This window comes from Hylobates moloch, unplaced genomic scaffold, assembly GCF_009828535.3.
Source record: "Hylobates moloch isolate HMO894 unplaced genomic scaffold, HMol_V3 SCAFFOLD_11, whole genome shotgun sequence".
Lineage (NCBI taxonomy): Eukaryota > Metazoa > Chordata > Mammalia > Primates > Hylobatidae > Hylobates > Hylobates moloch.
In genome coordinates, this window is record NW_026652286.1 from 91,916,141 (window position 1) to 91,933,388 (window position 17,248).

A 17,248-nucleotide genomic window follows, 5' to 3' on the forward strand; every position below is an offset into this window, starting at 1 on the left:
GAATCCACAGAACTTGGCAATGGACTGGATGTGACAAGTGAGAGGAATCAGTGATGACTGCTAGCTTTCTGACCTGAACGAGCGAATGGATGAAGGGAAGCCGAGTTTTGGGGGGAAAGAGAAACACATAATACCAACATTTAAAACATAATAAGACTAAGAGGCTGAAGGAAAGGGTAGAACCTTCAATCTGAGCCGAGCGGGGCCGACAGCGCTGGGCAGCCTCCCACGCCTTTTTCTCCGCGAGGCCCACGCAACCAGCCAACTAAAGCGAAGAACCACGTGAGGGAGACCCCACTGGGCACCAGGCGCGAGCCCTGCGCATGCCCGTTGGGTCCCGGAGGCCGAGTCTGCGCAGTTAGGGGAACTCAGGCCCATAGGCTCCCCGCCTTTGCGTCGCCCCGAGCATCGAGGCGCGGTCATGTGCTACCTTTTGCACGTATCCGGTCGCGCCTCTGTCCGCCCGGGACGCCTAGCCCCACCCACCGTTCCCGCCCCTTCCGTGTTTTGGTGCGCACGGGTTCCGCCAGACACAGCTACCATTGGCTGTCAGTCGGATCCGAGAACGACGATTGGCTTTCCTTGACTGTCCCTCAAGCGCCTCTCGGAGATGGTCTGAGGTGGGAGAAGAGCTGAAGAGACCTGGAGCCGACAGACGGTAAGCTGGGGTATGTGCTCTGCAGCGGCTGCAGGAGGCCAAGCTCTTCCCGAGCCACCTCGGCGAGTATTCTTGCCGCTTGGCCACGCTGGTCTGCCCTGGTCCGGTCCCCTCACCCCGACTCGAACCTCCCAGCTTTCTAGTCTAGGGGCTTCGCTGCGGCTGAGACTCGGTCGCCGCCACGCCTTAGCGGGAAGGATTCCGGGAAGCCTGCGGGACTGCGAGTGGAGAGGTTTTGCCCAACGAGACGGTCTCCTTCCTTCTGTCCAAATTCTACCTGTCCTTCGAGGCGTGATGCGGGCCCCAGTGCCTAGGGGAGCCTAACTTTTCGCCTGACCGCGGAGGTGTCTCTCTGTCCTGGTCTCCCTCATCGCGTACTTGGTTTTGGTTGTTGTCTTCACGTGTCAGTCTTATATTTTTGGCCAAATTATGAGTTCTTAGGCGTTTAGGACCCTCTTTTTCTTGAATACCACAGTTCATTCATTGTGTTGCGTTACAATATATGCCCTCTTACGTGTTAAGAGGGTAGAGTGAAGATCATGCTCCTATCTCCTCAGAGTAGAAACAAGCGACACAGAAAGAGAAAGTAAAGAAGGCAGGAGGACAGTCAGAGAGAGTCAGGGAGTTTTGTCTAGGTTTCAGATCATTCTGTATCGCCAGCTAGCTTGCCTCCTTGGACTTACCCACCAGTCTAATAGCAAGTGTATGTTTAGAATATTTGTGCTCGGCACAGTGTAGGGACACAGGCAGGTGTGATATGGTTTCTGCTCAGAAGCTTCTTATAGTCCAATTGGGTAAACGAGACCAGAACACATAAAACGACCATGGCAACATAAAAATAGGGTTGTGGTTTTATGGTGTCAGCTGTGCCAGCCATAGAACTAAGGAGCAAGAGTAGATTCAGGGATGGGGTAGTTTAGGAAGGCTTCCCGGAATGTGATTATCTCCTGATACTTATTGAGTACCTGGGGTGTGCAAAGGTCTGTGCTGAATCTGAGAATGAGAAGTGAATAAGTGATGGCCACTGTCCTGAGAAACTCCTAGTCTAGGGGAAACAAGTTTCATTGCATTGATAGCAAAGATGTGTGTGGATGCCGTGGGCAAGAGATGGGATATGCCAGCTGTACCTGGATGAATTGGGAAGGGGGTCATCAAAGAGAGGACTTTTGGGTTTGAAGGGCGAATAGAAGTTGCATAGGCAGGCCTGTCGCGGTGGCTGACACCTGTAATCCCAGCACTTTGTGAGGCTGAGGCGGGAGGATCACTTGAGGTCAGGAGTTTGAGACCAGCCTGACCGACACGGCAAGACCCCATCTCTACTAACAGTACAAAAATTAGCCGGGCGTGGTGGTGCGTGCTTATAGTCCCAGCTATAATACTTCGGAGGCTAAGTCACGAGAATCGCTTGAACCTGGGAGGCGGAGGTTGCAGTGAGCCTAGATCACACCACTGCACTCTAGCCTGGGCGACAGAGCAAGACTCCGTCTCAAAAAAAAAAAAACAAAAAAAAAAAACAAAAAAAAAAAACCTTGCGTAGGCAGAGAGTTTTAGGAGAATGTAGAGTATTCAGAGACAAAGATGACTGAATCAGAGGATGAGGGAATGAAGTATGGGTGAGGAAGCCAGAGAACAGCATCATGTGGGAGAAAGAGCATGATCTTTGGATTGGAATGAGGGTGCTCTTACATCAGATGAAGTGTAGAGAGGACTCACCACAGGGCTGACACTCTGTAGCTTCTCAATAGATGTTCGTTTCCCTACCTAGACCTGGAGAAGTAAAATTGAGACCACTTTGAGAAGAGCCATTTCAGGCTGTAATAGTCAGAGGAGGTGTGGGATTTTATGACTTTTGAAGCTTTTTTCTACTTTTCTTACCCCAACATTATAAAAGCAGTCAATATTCAATATTTCTTTCTTCCTTTTTTTTTTTTTTTTTTTGACAGGGTCTGGGTCTGCCGCCCAGGATGGAGTACAATGGTGTGATCTTGGCTCTTTGCAACCTCTGCCTCCTGGGCTCAAGCCATCCTCCCACCTGAACCTCCCAAGTAGCGGGACTACAGGTGCATGCTACCACATCGGCTGATTTTTTTTTTTTTTTTGAAATGGAATCTTGCTGTGTCACTAGGCTGGAGTGCAATGGCGCAATCTCGGCTCACTGCAACCTCTGCCTCCCGGGTTCAAGTGATTCCCCTGCCTCAGCCTCCCTAGTAGCTGGGACTACAGGCGTGTGCCACCACACCCAGCTAATTTTTTGTATTTGGTCAGGATGGTCTCAATTTCCTGACGTTGTGATCCACCCGCCTCGGCCTCCCAAAGTGCTGGGATTATAGGCATAAGCCACTGCGCCCAGCTGATTTTTGTATTTTTAGTAGAGATGGAGTTTTGCCATGTTGCCCAGGCTGGTCACAAACTCCTGAGCTCAAGCCGTTTGCTCACCTCAGCCTCCCAAAGTGCTAAGATCGTGAGCCACTGTGCTCGGCCCAGCAGTCAATATTTGTAATAGGTATTCACTATTAGTCTGTGAGCAGCTCAGCAACTCCATATGCACCCCAGAGTGTTAAGGATGACTGGATTCTTCTTTGAGGAGGAGAAAAGGCTATGTAGGTACAGTAGGTATAGTGGGTTCAGAAAAGCTTGTATTGGAGGCATGAAGGATCTTCTGTTTTTTTTTTTTTTTTGTATTTTTTGTTTTTTTCCTTTTAGTATTCAGTAAAGGCCTTTTTTCAGAGTTCCCACCTGTCTCAGGTAGGCCAGAGAGAGCAACATGGTGGGGTCAGCAAGAATCAGTGAGAATTCCTGAGGAGAAGGTGACACTCAGGAGACAGAGCCAAGGTCGGCTACTGTCCTCTCGCTAGCAGAAGTTTTGCTTGCAATGTCACCCTCTGTTCTGTGTTTCATTTATTCTTTTATTGTTACTCAAAGTATGCTTGTGGAACTGCTTGCATCACAACTGGGGTGCTGAGTAAAAAGGGCAGATTTCTAGGCTTAACCCCTGCCTTCCTGAATCCGAACTTCTCAGGCAGGTGCTGGATAACTACATTCGTGTGCAGATCTAAAATTGAGAACCAGCCGGGCATGGTGGCTCACATCTGTAATCCCAGCACTCTGGGAGGCTGAGGCGGGTGGATCACCTGAGGTCAGGAGTTCGAGACCAGCCTGGCCATCATGGTGAAACTCTGTCTCTACTAAAAATACAAAAATTAGCCAGGCGTGGTGACACACCTGTAATGCCAGCTACTCAGGAGGCTGAGGCAGGAGAATCTCTTGAACCCGGCAGGTGGAGGTTGCAGTGAGCTGAGATTGCGCCACTGCATTCCAGCCTGGGCGACAGCGAGACTGTCTCAAAAAATAAAAATAAAATAAAATAATCTTTAGTTTTTTGTTTGTGTGTGTGTGTTGTTGTTGTTTTTTTTTTTTTTTTTTGAGACAGAGTCTTACTCTGTTGCCCAGGCTGAAGTACAGTGGCTCGATCTCGGCTCATTGCAGCTTATGCCTCCTGAGTTCAAGCGATTCTCCTGCCTCAGCCTCCTGATAGCTGGGATTACAGGCTTGTGCCACCACGCCTGGCTAATTGTTGTATTTTTAGTAGAGACGGGGTTTCACCATGTTGGCCACGCTGGTCTCGAACTCCTGACCTCAGATGATCCATCTGTCTTGGCCTCCCAGAATGCTGCGATTACAGGTGTGCACCACTGTGCCCGGCCGAGAACCTTCAGTTTTGTGTTTGTCTTTCTTCAATAAATATTTATTACAGACTGGGTGCAGTGGCTCATGCCTGTAATTCTAACACTTTGGGAGTCTGAGGCAGATGGATTGCTTGAGTCCAGGAATTCAAGACCAGCCCGGGCAACATGGCAAAACCCTGTCACTACAAAAACAAAACAAAACAAAAATTAGACAGATGTGGTGGCGCATGCCTGTGGTCCCAGTTACTTGGGAGGCTGAGGTAGGAGGATCTCCTGAGCCTGGGGAGGTCGAAGCTTCAGTGATCTGTGATTGTGCCACTGTACTCCAGCCTGAGTGACAGAGTGAGACTCTGTCTCAAGAAAAAAAATATTTATTACATGCCTAAGCATGCCTAGCAGTGTATAGACACCCAAGGTGCAGTATAAACTACACAGATACGGCTTTTATGTTCAAATGGAATCTACATTTTAACAGAAGGTATTAGCAGAGTGGTGGAGTAAATCATTGGATAGGTTAGGTAAAGGCAGATTGTATGGCACTTTGAAAGTCTGGCAGGGGACTTATGATTCAATAAGAAGGAGCTTCTGGGCTCATCTGCAGGCTATATGGAGTAGAACCATATATGGACTAGAGTCAGCCCAACATGACCCTACCATTACCACTAGTGTGTGGCCGTGAGCAAGTCAGTTGACCTCTGGAACTTCAGGTGTTTATCTATAAATGAGGTTAAAAATAGCACCTACCGGCTGGGCGTGGTGGCTCACGCCTATAATCCCAGCACTTTGGGAAGCCAAGGTGGGTGGATCACCTGAGGTCAGGAGTTTGAGACCAGCCTGACCAACATGGGGAAACCCTGCCTCTACTAAAAATATAAAAATTAGCCAGGCATGGTGGTGGGTGCCTGTAATCCCAGCTACTCAAGAGGCTGAGGGAGGAGAATCGCTTGAACCCAGGAGGCGGAGGTTGCAGTGAGCCAAAATCGAACCATTGCACTCCAGCCTGGGAGCTGAGCGAAGAAACTCAATCTCAAAAAAAAAAAAAAAAAAAAAGCACCTATGGCAAAGGGTGGTGTTGGTAATTAAATGACATAATGCAAATAAAATGCTTACTGTGGTGCTTGACATATAGTAAGTGTGAAATTAAAAACAGATATATTATCTTGATTATGCAGATGAGAGTATTCAGAAGTTAAGAGTTAAGTTCTTGACAAAGGTCATACAGCTAGCAGGTGGTAGACAGTGGAGCCAGGATTTGAACACTGATCCTTCTCTTTTTTTTTTTTTTTTGAGACGGAGTCTTGCTCTGTCGCCCAGGCTGGAGTGCAGTGGCGCAATCTTGGCTCACTGCAAGCTCCGCCTCCTGGGTTCACGCCATTCTCCTGCCTCAGCCTCTCCGAGTAGCTGGGACTACAGGCGCCCGCCACCACGCCCGGCTAATTTTTTTGTATTTTTAGTAGAGACGGGGTTTCACTGTGGTCTCGATCTCCTGACCTCGTGATCTGCCCGCCTCGGCCTCCCAAAGTGCCGGGATTACAAGCGTGAGCCACCGCGCCCGGCTAACACTGATCCTTCTCAAAAGCCATCTGTTTGAACCTGAGCATTGTTCTGCCTCATATAGGAATAATTCCTTCTTGGTGGGTTGCTCTGAAGCTTCGTGAGAAAATGTCTGTTAAAGCGTTTAGCTCAGTGCCTGGCACACACTCAATAGTGTTAGTTTTTGTTTTCCCTTTCCACAGACACCAGACATCTTCCAGGGATTTAAGGAATTACTCCATCCTTACTGTAAAAGCGCAGGGTTTCTCATGGGTCACTGGAACAACACGTGCTGATTCTAGGCAGGCTGCCTGCCCAGCTTTTTGCCCCCAGCAGCACCTGGGTGGAATTCTTGCAGCTGTGGATTTCTTCCTCTTTCTCTAGGGTGAAGGCCATGCCGCCTCCTGGGAAAGTTCCCCGGAAGGAGAATCTGTGGCTACAGTGTGAGTGGGGGTCCTGCTCGTTTGTGTGCTCAGCCATGGAAAAGTTCTTCGAGCATGTCACTCAGCACCTGCAGCAGCACCTGCATGGCTCTGGGGAGGAGGAAGAAGAGGAAGAGGAGGATGACCCACTTGGTAAGAGAGCAGGACACAGGAAGGGGAGGAGCTCAAGGAAAGGTGGAAAATCTGACTTTCTTTTCCTTAGAGGGAGAAGGCGGCCTAAGAGAATGGTGGTTTATTTTCCTAATTGTGTTTTTGTTGTATATGAAAACATTGTAAACTCATTTATAGAAAACTCAGTCAACAAGGATATAAGGAATAAATATGCCGTCCTGCCATCAAGAAGTAATTGCTGACAGTACTTTAGTGAACGTTATTTTTGACATCTCTCTGCATGTGTTTACGTATATTTAAGTACAGATGAATGTGCTTTTTTTTTTTTTAAATCATTCTGTACAAGTTGCTGGCAACCTGTGTTTTGTCGTTGTGTGTGGTTTGTTTTTTTTTTTCACTCTTCTAGTATTCCCAATTTTTTTTTTCTTTTACTGCAACCAGTCAGAAATACATCTTACTTTTTAGAGACAGGGCTTCACCTTGTCACCTAGGCTGGAGTCCAGTGTCATGATCATAGCTCACTGCAGCCTTCAACACTCAGGGGATCCTCCTGCCTCAACCTCCCGAGTAGCTAGAACTGCAGGCATGTACCACCACCACAAGCCAATTTTTAAAAAAATTTTTTATTTTTTTTAGAGACAGGATCTTGCTTATGTTGCCCACTGATCTCAAACTCCTGGCTTCGAGCAATCCTCCTACCTCAGCCTCCTGAGTAGCTGGGACTATTGGCTCGTGCCACCAAGTCCAACCCCACTCCCACCTCCCAATTTTATTTATTTATTTATTTTTTTTGAGACGGATCTTGCTCTGTTGCCAGGTTGGAGTGCAGTGGTTCGATCTCTGCTCACTGCAACCTCTGCCTCCCAGGTTCAAGCAATTCTCCTGCCTCAGCCTCTCGAGTAGCTGGGACTACAGGCACGCTCCACCACACCCAACTAATTTTTGTACTTTTAGTAGAGATGGGGTTTTACCATGTTGGCCAGGATGGTCTCGATCTCTTGATCTCATGATCCGCCCACCTTGGCCTGCCAAAGTGATGGGATTATAGGCGTGAGCCACCACACCTGGCCCCATCTCACACTTTTTAACCTTTGTCTGACTTATGTTTTAGGTATGCCTTTTATCAATAGCAAATACCTGGGATTTTAATAAAATCCAATCTGAAAACAATAACAGTAGTGAACTCTTCTATAGTACCTACTGTGTGTCAAGTATTGCTGGGTACTTTATTTTTTTTTTGAGATGGAGTCTTGTTCTTGTTGCCCAGGCTGGAGTGCAGTGGTGTGATCTCGGCTCACTGCAACTTCTGCCTTCTGGGTTCAAGCAATTCTTCTGCCTCAGCCTCCCGAGTAGCTGGGATTACAGGTGCGTGCCACCACGCCCGTCTAATTTTTTGTGTGTTTTTAGTAGAGACAGGGTTTCACCATGTTAGCCAGGATGTCCGATTGGCCAGCCTGGTCTTGAACTCCTGACCTCAGGTGATCCGCCCGCCTCAGCCTCCCAAAGTGCTGGGATTATAGACGTGAGCCACCATGCCCGGCCAGTACTTTTTTAAACCTACATTAAAGCACTATTTCCCAAAGAGCCTATGAGATAGGCACTATTATTATTTTTATTTATTATTATTATTATTTTTAGATGGAGTCTTACTCTGTCGCCAGGCTGGAGTGTGGTGGTGCGATCTCAGCTCACTGCAACCTCCACCTCCCAGGTTCAAGCAATTCTCCTGCCTCAGCCTCCTGAGTAGCTGGGATTACAGGCACATGCCACCATGCCCAGCTAATTTTTTTTTTTGTATTTTTAGTAGAGACGGAGTTTCACTGTGTTAGCCAGGATGGGATAGGCACTATTATTATGCCCATTTTACAAATAAGGAAACGGAGGCACAGAGGAATAAAATAACTTGCCCAAAGTCACAGTACTAATAAGTGTGGCAGGATTTAAAAGAAAAAGAAAAAAAAAGGGTTTTTTAGTTTTTTTTTTCTGGAGATGGAGTCTTACTTTGTTGCCCAGGCTAGAGTGCAATGGCATGATCTCAGCTAATTGCAACCTTCGCCTCCCAGGTTCAAGTGATTCTCCTGCTTCAGCCTCCCTAGTAGAGGAGATTACAGGCGCCCGCCACCATGCCCGGGTAATTTTTGTATTTTTAGTAGAGACGGGGTTTCACCATATTGGCCAGGCTGGTCTCAAACTCCTGACCTTGTGATCTGCCCGCCTCAGTCTGCCAAAGTGTTGGAATTACAGGCGTGAGCCACTGCGCCCGGCCAAAGCAACTTTTTTTTTTAGAGACAGAGTCTTGCTATGTTACCCAGGTTGATCTTAAACTCATGGCCTCAAGTGATCCTCCTGCCTCAGCATGCTGAGCAGCTGGGACTGTAAGCGTAGGCCACTGCATCTGGCAGGAATACATTTTTCTTTTCTTTTTTTTTTTTTTTTTTGTGGGAGTGCAGTGGCTGGATCTCTGCTCACTGCAAGGTCAGCCTCCCGGGTTCACGCCATTCTCCTGCCTCAGCCTCCCAAATAGCTGGGACTACAGGCGCCCACCACCACGCCCAGCTAATTTTTTTTTGTATTTTTTAGTAGAGACGGGGTTTGACTGTGTTAGCCAGGATGGTCTCGATCTCCTGACCTCGTGATCTGTCTGCCTCGGCCTCCCAAAGTGCTGGGATTATAGACGTGAGTCACCGCGCCTGGCCTTTTCTTTTCTTTTTTAATTATATTTTTATTTTGCCTGTGACTCAGCCCTCAGGAGGTTCTGAGAACATGTGTCAAAGGAATACATTTTGTATCACAACCTTGTACACCAAAGTTAAAGAAAAAAAAACTTGAAATAATACTTTTTTTTTTTTAACTGAATGCTTTCTGCAATGTTCTATCCTATTCTCTTTTATTTAAAAAGAAAATGTGGCTTTTTTTTTTTTTTTTTTTTTTGAGACAGAGTTTCCCTCTTTTTGCCCATGCTAGAGTGCAATGGCGTGATCTCGGCTCACTGCAGTCTCCGCTCACTGCAATCTCTGTCTCCCGAGTTCAAGTGATTCTCCTCCCTCAGCCTCCCGAGTAACTGGGATTACAGGCATGCGCCATCACACCCAGATAATTTTGTATTTTTAGTAGAGACAGGGTTTCTCCACGTTGGTCAGGCTGATCTCGAACTCCCGACCTCAGGTGATCCACCCACCTCAGCCTCCCAAAGTGCTAGGATTTCAGGCGTGAGCCACCACGCCCGGCCCAAAATGTGGTTTATAGTTCACTGAACTGATTTCATCACCTGCTAGTGGGTCACAACACAGTCTGAAAAACTGTATTCTACAGGAAATATGGAGGCAGCTCTCCTTCTCGCACCCCAAATTCTGTTTTAAGTCTGGTGACTATGAACCATGACTGATAGTTTCAAAATTCAAGTCATATTTATACAAAAGCAAAATTGGGGAATGATTATATTTTCTAAAGTATCTGTGTTTCAAAACAAGTTAACTTATATAAAGCACTGAAAATACAGTGCTTAGGGATGCTAGAGAGATAGGAAATGGATTGGAAGAGTTGATGGGGCCTTCTTGGAGAAGGCAGATCTTGAGCAAAACATGAGGGGAAGGAGGACTGGTGACTTTACAAGGAGAAGTGGGAGGTGTCAGATCAAGAGGCAGCATCTTCATCAGAAACTGCAGAAACTCAAGTCAGAGGACTTGCATGCCGGCCATTTCTGCTGTCTGTTTCTGGCATAGGCCTTGCACACACTCTCACCTCTGCCTGGACCACACTTCTTCACCTATTTACAGATACTCATCCATCGTCCTTCAGAGTTCAACATGGAGACGCTTCTCAGAACACCATGTCAAATTACCTCTGTTTAATACTTTTATAGCACCATGTATATCCCCGCTTTGTAACACTCATCACTGGTTGCAATTTTATATTTATAGATCTGATTATTTGATGAATATGCTTTCTCCCTGACAGAAAGCTATGTGAGGGCAAGGAGTGGGACACTTTTTACTTGTTATAGTCCCTCTACCTGGCACACAGTTTATGGTCATTAAATACTGGTATTTGCTAAATGAACTCCTGGTAATTTGATTAGAGTCCAGCCTCCTCACTCTGTGTTTAGTGCTGCAGGTGGAAGGTGACCTGAGCCTTGGAAAGTGTCAGACTCTTCCTTTTAAACCCCTTTCTACAGAGGAAGAATTCTCCTGCTTGTGGCAGGAATGTGGCTTTTGTTCTCTGGACAGTTCTGCTGACCTCATCCGCCATGTCTACTTCCACTGCTACCACACCAAGCTGAAACAGTGGGGGCTGCAGGCCTTGCAAAGCCAGGCTGACCTTGGCCCCTGCATCCTGGACTTCCAGAGCCGGAACGTCATCCCTGATATCCCTGACCACTTCCTGTGTCTGTGGGAGCACTGTGAGGTCAGCAGGCAGTGCCAGTAATTGGGGTGGAAGGAAGCTGGGGGTCTTAATTCTGATGCCTTGTCCCTTTCAGGGATGCCTTATATTTCCAAGATTCCTGCTAGTATCTCTCTTCCATTTCTTTTGCTCTCTTTAAAATTTATTTATTTTTTACACACAGGCTGTTGATCTGAAGCCCAGGCTAGAGTGCAGTGGTACAATCATAGCTCACTGTTACCTTGAACTCCTGGGCTCAAGCAGTCCTCCCACCTCAGCCTCCCAAGTAGCTAGGACTACAGGAATGTACCACCATGCCCTGCTAACTTCTAAATTTTTTGTAGAGACAAGGTCTGGGTATGTTGCCCAGGCTGGTCTCGAACTCTTGGCCTCAAGTGATTCTCCTGCCTCAGCCTCTCAAAGTGCTGGGATTACAGGGTTTAGCCACCACACCTGGCCACTCCTCTATTTCTGTGTAGTGCTTTTCCTCAAAATTTGCCATCCTCATCAAGTTAATTTGGGAGAAAGCCAAGAATTCTTTGGGCACATAGGGGTGAGTCCCTCTACCCACCCTCAGTCCTCACCCCAAGTTGCCCCTGGCACAGAGTTCCTTCGACAATCCTGAGTGGTTTTATCGGCATGTGGAAGCACACAGTCTGTGCTGTGAATACGAAGCAGTTGGCAAGGACAACCCGGTGGTGCTGTGTGGCTGGAAAGGTAGGGCTACTTCTTAACTTCTGGCCTCTGGAGGAAACCCTGGGGTTGCTGAAGAGCTGGGACAGAAAGGGATAGGGGTCCTGCAGGGGCAAGGTTGGCTGCTGGCTGGAGAGACTCGGGGGTACCAGATCCTAGGCAAAACTGGGGTTTTGTGGCTGGAGACTGACAGGGCTTCCTTCCCAGGCTGTACCTGCACCTTCAAGGACCGCAGTAAACTTCGGGAACACCTCCGCAGCCATACCCAGGAGAAAGTGGTAGCCTGCCCAACCTGTGGGGGCATGTTTGCCAACAATACCAAGTTCTTAGATCACATCCGTCGCCAGACCTCATTGGATCGTAAGTAGTCAGAGGAAGTGGGGTGGATGCAGGCTGTCCTGCGTGGAATGGGTTAGGGGCATGTTTCTAGTGGGGGTGGCCACTGAAGAGACCTGCCTTTTGGCTCCCTCTTCTTTTTGGGCTCAGGCACCTCCCATAGTCTCTTTGCTGATTCAGATTCGTAGACATTGTTATTCAGTACTTACTGTATGTCGTCTCAGTTACTTAGGGAATCCTCACAACAGCCCCATGAGGTAGGCTTCTTATCCCCCTTTTTGCAGATGAGGAAACTGAGGCTCAGAGAGGTTAAATCACTTACCTGAGATCACACAGCTAGTAAGTGGTGAAGCTGGAATTCTAACTCAGGTCTCTAAGTCCCATGCTCTTTCCATGATACTGTGTCCATTCATAGCTCCCTAAGCTCTCCTTTTCTCCTTGGGTGGTTCCCTTCTGCCTGGGATGGTTCCCCTCTCCTTTCTGTGCCTCTCCACTATCCCCTACAGCCCTCCTTTCTTCTGCCTGCCCACCCCAGAGCAGCACTTCCAGTGTTCTCACTGTTCCAAGAGATTTGCCACAGAGCGGCTGTTGCGGGACCACATGCGCAACCATGGTGAGTGGCCTGTGGCCCCCAGCCTCCCTGCTGCCCTCCAAGGTTCCACAAGTTCTCACATCACAGCCTCCTCTCTGCTTCTCTCAGTGAATCACTATAAGTGCCCTCTGTGTGACATGACCTGCCCGCTGCCTTCCTCCCTCCGCAACCACATGCGCTTTCGTCACAGTGAGGACCGGCCCTTTAAATGTGACTGTTGTGACTACAGGTAAGGGGGACCAGAGACCAGAAAACAGCTCATGTTCCAGTGTTCCCCATGTCCTCCAATCCCTCCTGATTTCTCATGGCAGCTGCAAGAATCTTATTGACCTCCAGAAGCACCTGGATACCCACAGCGAGGAGCCAGCCTACAGGTGTGATTTTGAGAACTGCACCTTCAGTGCCCGATCCCTCTGCTCTATCAAGTCGCATTACCGCAAAGTACACGAAGTGAGTGGGGCTGGTGTTGAGAAGGACTAGTGGAAGTATGGGGGACCCTGGGGTGAAGAGCTGGTCTCATTTCTCCCTTCCTTCCTCATCAGGGAGACTCTGAGCCAAGGTACAAATGTCATGTGTGTGACAAATGCTTCACACGGGGCAACAACCTCACCGTGCACCTTCGCAAGAAGCACCAGTTCAAGTGGCCCTCAGGGCATCCCCGTTTTCGGTATGTCTCTCAACCCTCCTTCCCAGATTAACACACTTGTTTTTATACCTTTTCAACAAATTTTAAAAACCTTAATTTGGGTCGGGTGCGGTGGCTCACACCTGTAATTCCAGCACTTTGGGAGGCCAAGGTGGGCGGATCACGAGGTCAGGAGTTCAAGACCAGCCTGGCCAACATGTGAAACCCCCGTCTCTACTAAAAATACAAAAAGCCGAGCGTGGTGGCACATGCCTGTAGTCCCAGCTACTTGGGAGGCTGAGGTGGGAGAATCACTTGAACCCGGAAGGCGGAGGTTGTAGTGAGCTGAGATCACGCCACTGCACTCCAACCTGGGTGACAGAGCGAGACTCCATCTCAAAAAAATAACTAAATAAATAAAACCTTAATTTGATGGTGGTTTTATGTCTACCATTTCCATTTAGATTCAAAGAATCCTAAGAATAGTGGTGGAGCAAAGCTTATTTTTCTGTTTTTTGAATCTTGTAAGGCATGGTGCCAAACCCAATAAATGGTGCCAAAAAGTCCTGCAGCCGGAACTAGAGCTAGAGTCTAACGATTCTGATCCTTAGCTCCAAGGCCTTCTCATAAATCCTTTGACACTTTCACCCTCCGACACAGTCAGTCAGTCTCTGTTTTTCTGGTTGGGTTTCTACATAAAACTTTCCATTTTGAGTAATGATCTTTCCCTCTTGCCTTTTCTTCTACATATTCCAATAAAGACCTTTTTTGTCTTCAACTCCTGTCACTTGGAATCCAGGACTTCTTCCATCCCTCATATTTGTTCCTTACTTTGCCAGCCTCCAGGCCATTTCTGTATCCCCCTGCCTGGGTTTGCTGCCCTTTATGCTCCTACCTCACCAGGTACAAGGAACATGAAGATGGCTATATGCGGCTGCAGCTGGTTCGCTACGAGAGTGTAGAGCTGACACAGCAACTGCTGCGGCAACCACAAGAGGGATCGGGCCTGGGAACGTCGCTGAACGACAGCAGCCTGCAGGGCATTATTCTAGAAACAGTGCCAGGGGAGCCAGGACGTAAGGAAGAGGAAGAGGAGGGCAAGGGTGGCGAAGGCACAGCCCTCTCAGCCTCTCAGGACAACCCCAGTTCTGTCATCCACGTGGTGAATCAGACCAATGCCCAAGGCCAGCAAGAGATTGTCTACTATGTGCTGTCTGAAGCCCCAGGAGAGCCTCCCCCAGTCCCTGAGCCACCTTCAGGGGACATCATGGAAAAGCTTCAAGGAATAGCTGAGGAGCCAGAGATCCAGATGGTTTGAAGGCTGCAGAGCCAGACCATTTCTTCCCCAGGTCCTGGAGTTTGAGCCAGGCAAGTGGCAGTGCCCCTAGTGGGCAGCCATTGCCAATGGATGCCTTTAGGAGTGGTGCTGAGAGCAGTGTGGTCCACTCTGGCCTGGGTTTGCATCATTCTGCAGACTCTAAAGACTTCCCTTTTTTGCCAGACTGCATTTTGTGGGGAGCCTGAGGACTTTGGATTCTTTGAGGGGATCCTGGATGTGTGTGTTCTTGTTAAAGAGGCTGTTATCAGGCTTAACCATAACCCTCAAGACATGCTTGACGGTGATTAAATCCTTAGCTCACATCTATTCCCATTTTTCGGGCTCCTTAGGCCCAAGGATGGCATGTGACCGGTCCCTACAAGGGTCCTTTCTTTGTTACCAGCCAAGGCATTGAGAACCAAGTAGCCATTTTCCTTTTAAGGTTTCCTCTACAATCCCAAGGACTTTCATGATTATCCTCAGGGACAGGATTGGAGGCATTGAGCGTGTTTATTAACAAATTGTTTTCGGTAATAAAAGAAATGCTTGGACTCTTATTTATTTATTCTTACATTTGGTGGCAGTTTACTAGATAATGAGGAGATATAGCCACCCAGAAGAGAAGCTGAATAGTTAGGCTTGTTCCCCTTCTGGTGACTCAGGTGGTTTGTTTTTTGTTTGCTTAACTGTCCTGTTGTCCTCTCCTCCTCCCCTTGATGAAGGTTCGCTATTTCTTCTCAGAGCATATGCCATTTCCATGGAGGTCCCAGGTCTTTGGCTGTGAGTGGGCAGTAGTGGTGCTATAGAATGAACAAGAATGGGCTTACTGGGAGGATAGGGCAGCTGACCGTGGCCTCACTCTGAATACTGATTAGAACCCAGTGCCTCTAGGGTAGGGGTTCTTTACCTGGGAGTGGGAAGGAAGCAGGGGGGTGGAGAGTGGATTGGGAAGCCTCCCAGGGAAGAGAGGCAATCAAGTGGTCCAGGAGCCAAACTAGAAAATTGTGTGTCTGAATGTGCATTTTCCTGGGGAAAGGATCTGTTTTTCGCTAGGTTATCAAAGAGATTGAAACCTTCCAAAATAAGAATCATTATTTAGTCTGGTTTAGCTACTTCTCAGCACCCTGTGTCTATTTTTATGGTCTACTGCTATGCTGGAGAGGTCAAGGAAATAGTCTTGGGGACAAGAAGCTACCCAAAAAGGATCTCTGGGCCTTTTTTTTTTTAAGACCTAATTCTGTTACTAGAAAAACTAAGGCTGGACGCAGTGGTTCACGCCTGTAATGCCAACACTTTGGGAGTCTGAGGCGGGCGGATCACAAGGTCAAGAGATGGAGACCATCTTGGCCAACATGGTGAAACCCCATCTCTACTAAAAATATAAAAATTAGCTGGGTGTGGTGGCGCACATCTGTTGTGCCAGCTACTCGGGAGGCTGAGGAAGGAGAATTGCTTGAACCCGGGAGGCTGAGGTTGCAGTGAGCCGAGATCATGCCACTGCACTCCAGCCTGGCGACACAGCGAGACTCCGTCTCAAATAAATAAATAAATAAGTAAATGAAAAATTGTGTGTGTCTATTTGTGGAAAGAAAAAGATCTCTTCATTAATCCCATCGGCCATTTATTGAGTTCCTACTATAGTCCAGGCACGGGTGCTAAGGATACAAAGATGAATAAAACCCAGGACCTTCCCTGGAGGGACTTGCAATGTAGAAGCAAGGAAAGACTAGGTAAGCTGAGTGATAGAAGTTTATCAGCGTACATTTAGAAGGCTCCAAATAGGAGTAAATGGTATTACCTGGGCAAGGGATCAGGAAAGGTTTCATCCAGGAAGAGATCTTCCACTTAACCAAGACTAGATGAAGACTTTAAAGGTTCTAAACTTTGAAAAGATTGTGGTGTCCCATTTTTCATATGTAATCAGAATGAAAATATTAAGCCATGAAACATTTAAAGTTCAACATGATTATACTTAAAACACATACTGTATGTAGATTAACTATCAAATTCTGTTTCTAATTTTTTCTTTTATTTTTCAGATCCCCTGTTTTGCTGGTGTTCTAAGCACTGGCGTGGGGTGCCCCTTGAGTAATGCAGCACTAATGACTTTATCCATTCTTCCATGAGCAGTGTCTTCGGGAGCAGGCCAGCATTCTATGAAAAGGATCTTCCCTACTAGTCTTCTCAGTCATGCCCACACCAAATCGCATTGCTCTATCTGGACCATGGAGACAGCAGAAGAGATTCTGGTCTGTTACCATGTGATTCCATTCTTTAGGAGGAGGGGTGACTTGGGATCCTGGACTCAGTATGCATGGCTTAGAAAGTACTGGACGAGGAGTGAGGGGTCATTGTTGAGTAGTCTAGGCAGCCAGAGGCCTCTGGAAGGGTACTAAAGGCTGTGGTGGGTGACAGTGGGCTCCTGGAGGGAGGAGGGCGATGATACTAATTTGGTTACCTTAAGAGTTTCACCTAGAGTCAGCCCTGGTCCCAGCATCATGGTGTCTGAAGATTAAGGAGACACTCTTTTAGTCTTCCTTAAAGGGGGTAGGGATAGGAGAGAAGGCAGGTGGCCCAGGAGTTGGAAGCAGATAACTTCTTTTCTCTTATTTGTGGCAAGTCCACAACCACAGAGGACTTAGAAGAACTGGGTGGATATAAAAAAATGTCAACTATGGCCAGGTATGGTGGCTCACGCCTGTAATCCTAGCACTTTGGGAAGCCGAGGTGGGCAGATCACTTGAGGTCAGGAGTTTGAGACCAGTCTGGCCAACATGGGGAAACCCTGTCTCTACTAAAAATACAAAAATTAGTCGGGCATGGTGGCACATGCCTGTAGTCTCAGCTACTCGGGAGGCTGAGGCAGGAGAATT

General features: G+C 47.7%; 1 protein-coding gene across 4 annotated transcripts; it reads left to right on the plus strand.

Annotated features, from left to right (window-relative positions):
• The first annotated feature begins 585 nt into the window (after positions 1–585).
• Positions 586–15,928, plus strand: HINFP (histone H4 transcription factor). Of its 4 annotated transcripts, XM_058446894.1 has the most exons (11): positions 600–658; positions 2,602–2,718; positions 6,262–6,452; positions 10,606–10,835; positions 11,417–11,528; positions 11,712–11,864; positions 12,376–12,453; positions 12,541–12,661; positions 12,744–12,882; positions 12,975–13,099; positions 13,961–15,928. In XM_058446894.1, the coding sequence occupies exons 3-11, from the start codon at positions 6,272–6,274 to the stop codon at positions 14,373–14,375; spliced, it is 1,554 nt and encodes a 517-aa protein (XP_058302877.1). In that variant the 5' UTR covers positions 600–658; positions 2,602–2,718; positions 6,262–6,271; the 3' UTR covers positions 14,376–15,928. The 4 variants fall into 4 exon arrangements, with proteins under 4 accessions (XP_032023572.1, XP_058302877.1, XP_032023573.1 ...); XM_032167681.2 differs by lacking the exon at positions 2,602–2,718 and having other exon boundaries at positions 586–658; XM_032167682.1 differs by lacking the exon at positions 2,602–2,718 and having other exon boundaries at positions 600–668.
• The last annotated feature ends 1,320 nt before the right edge of the window (positions 15,929–17,248 follow it).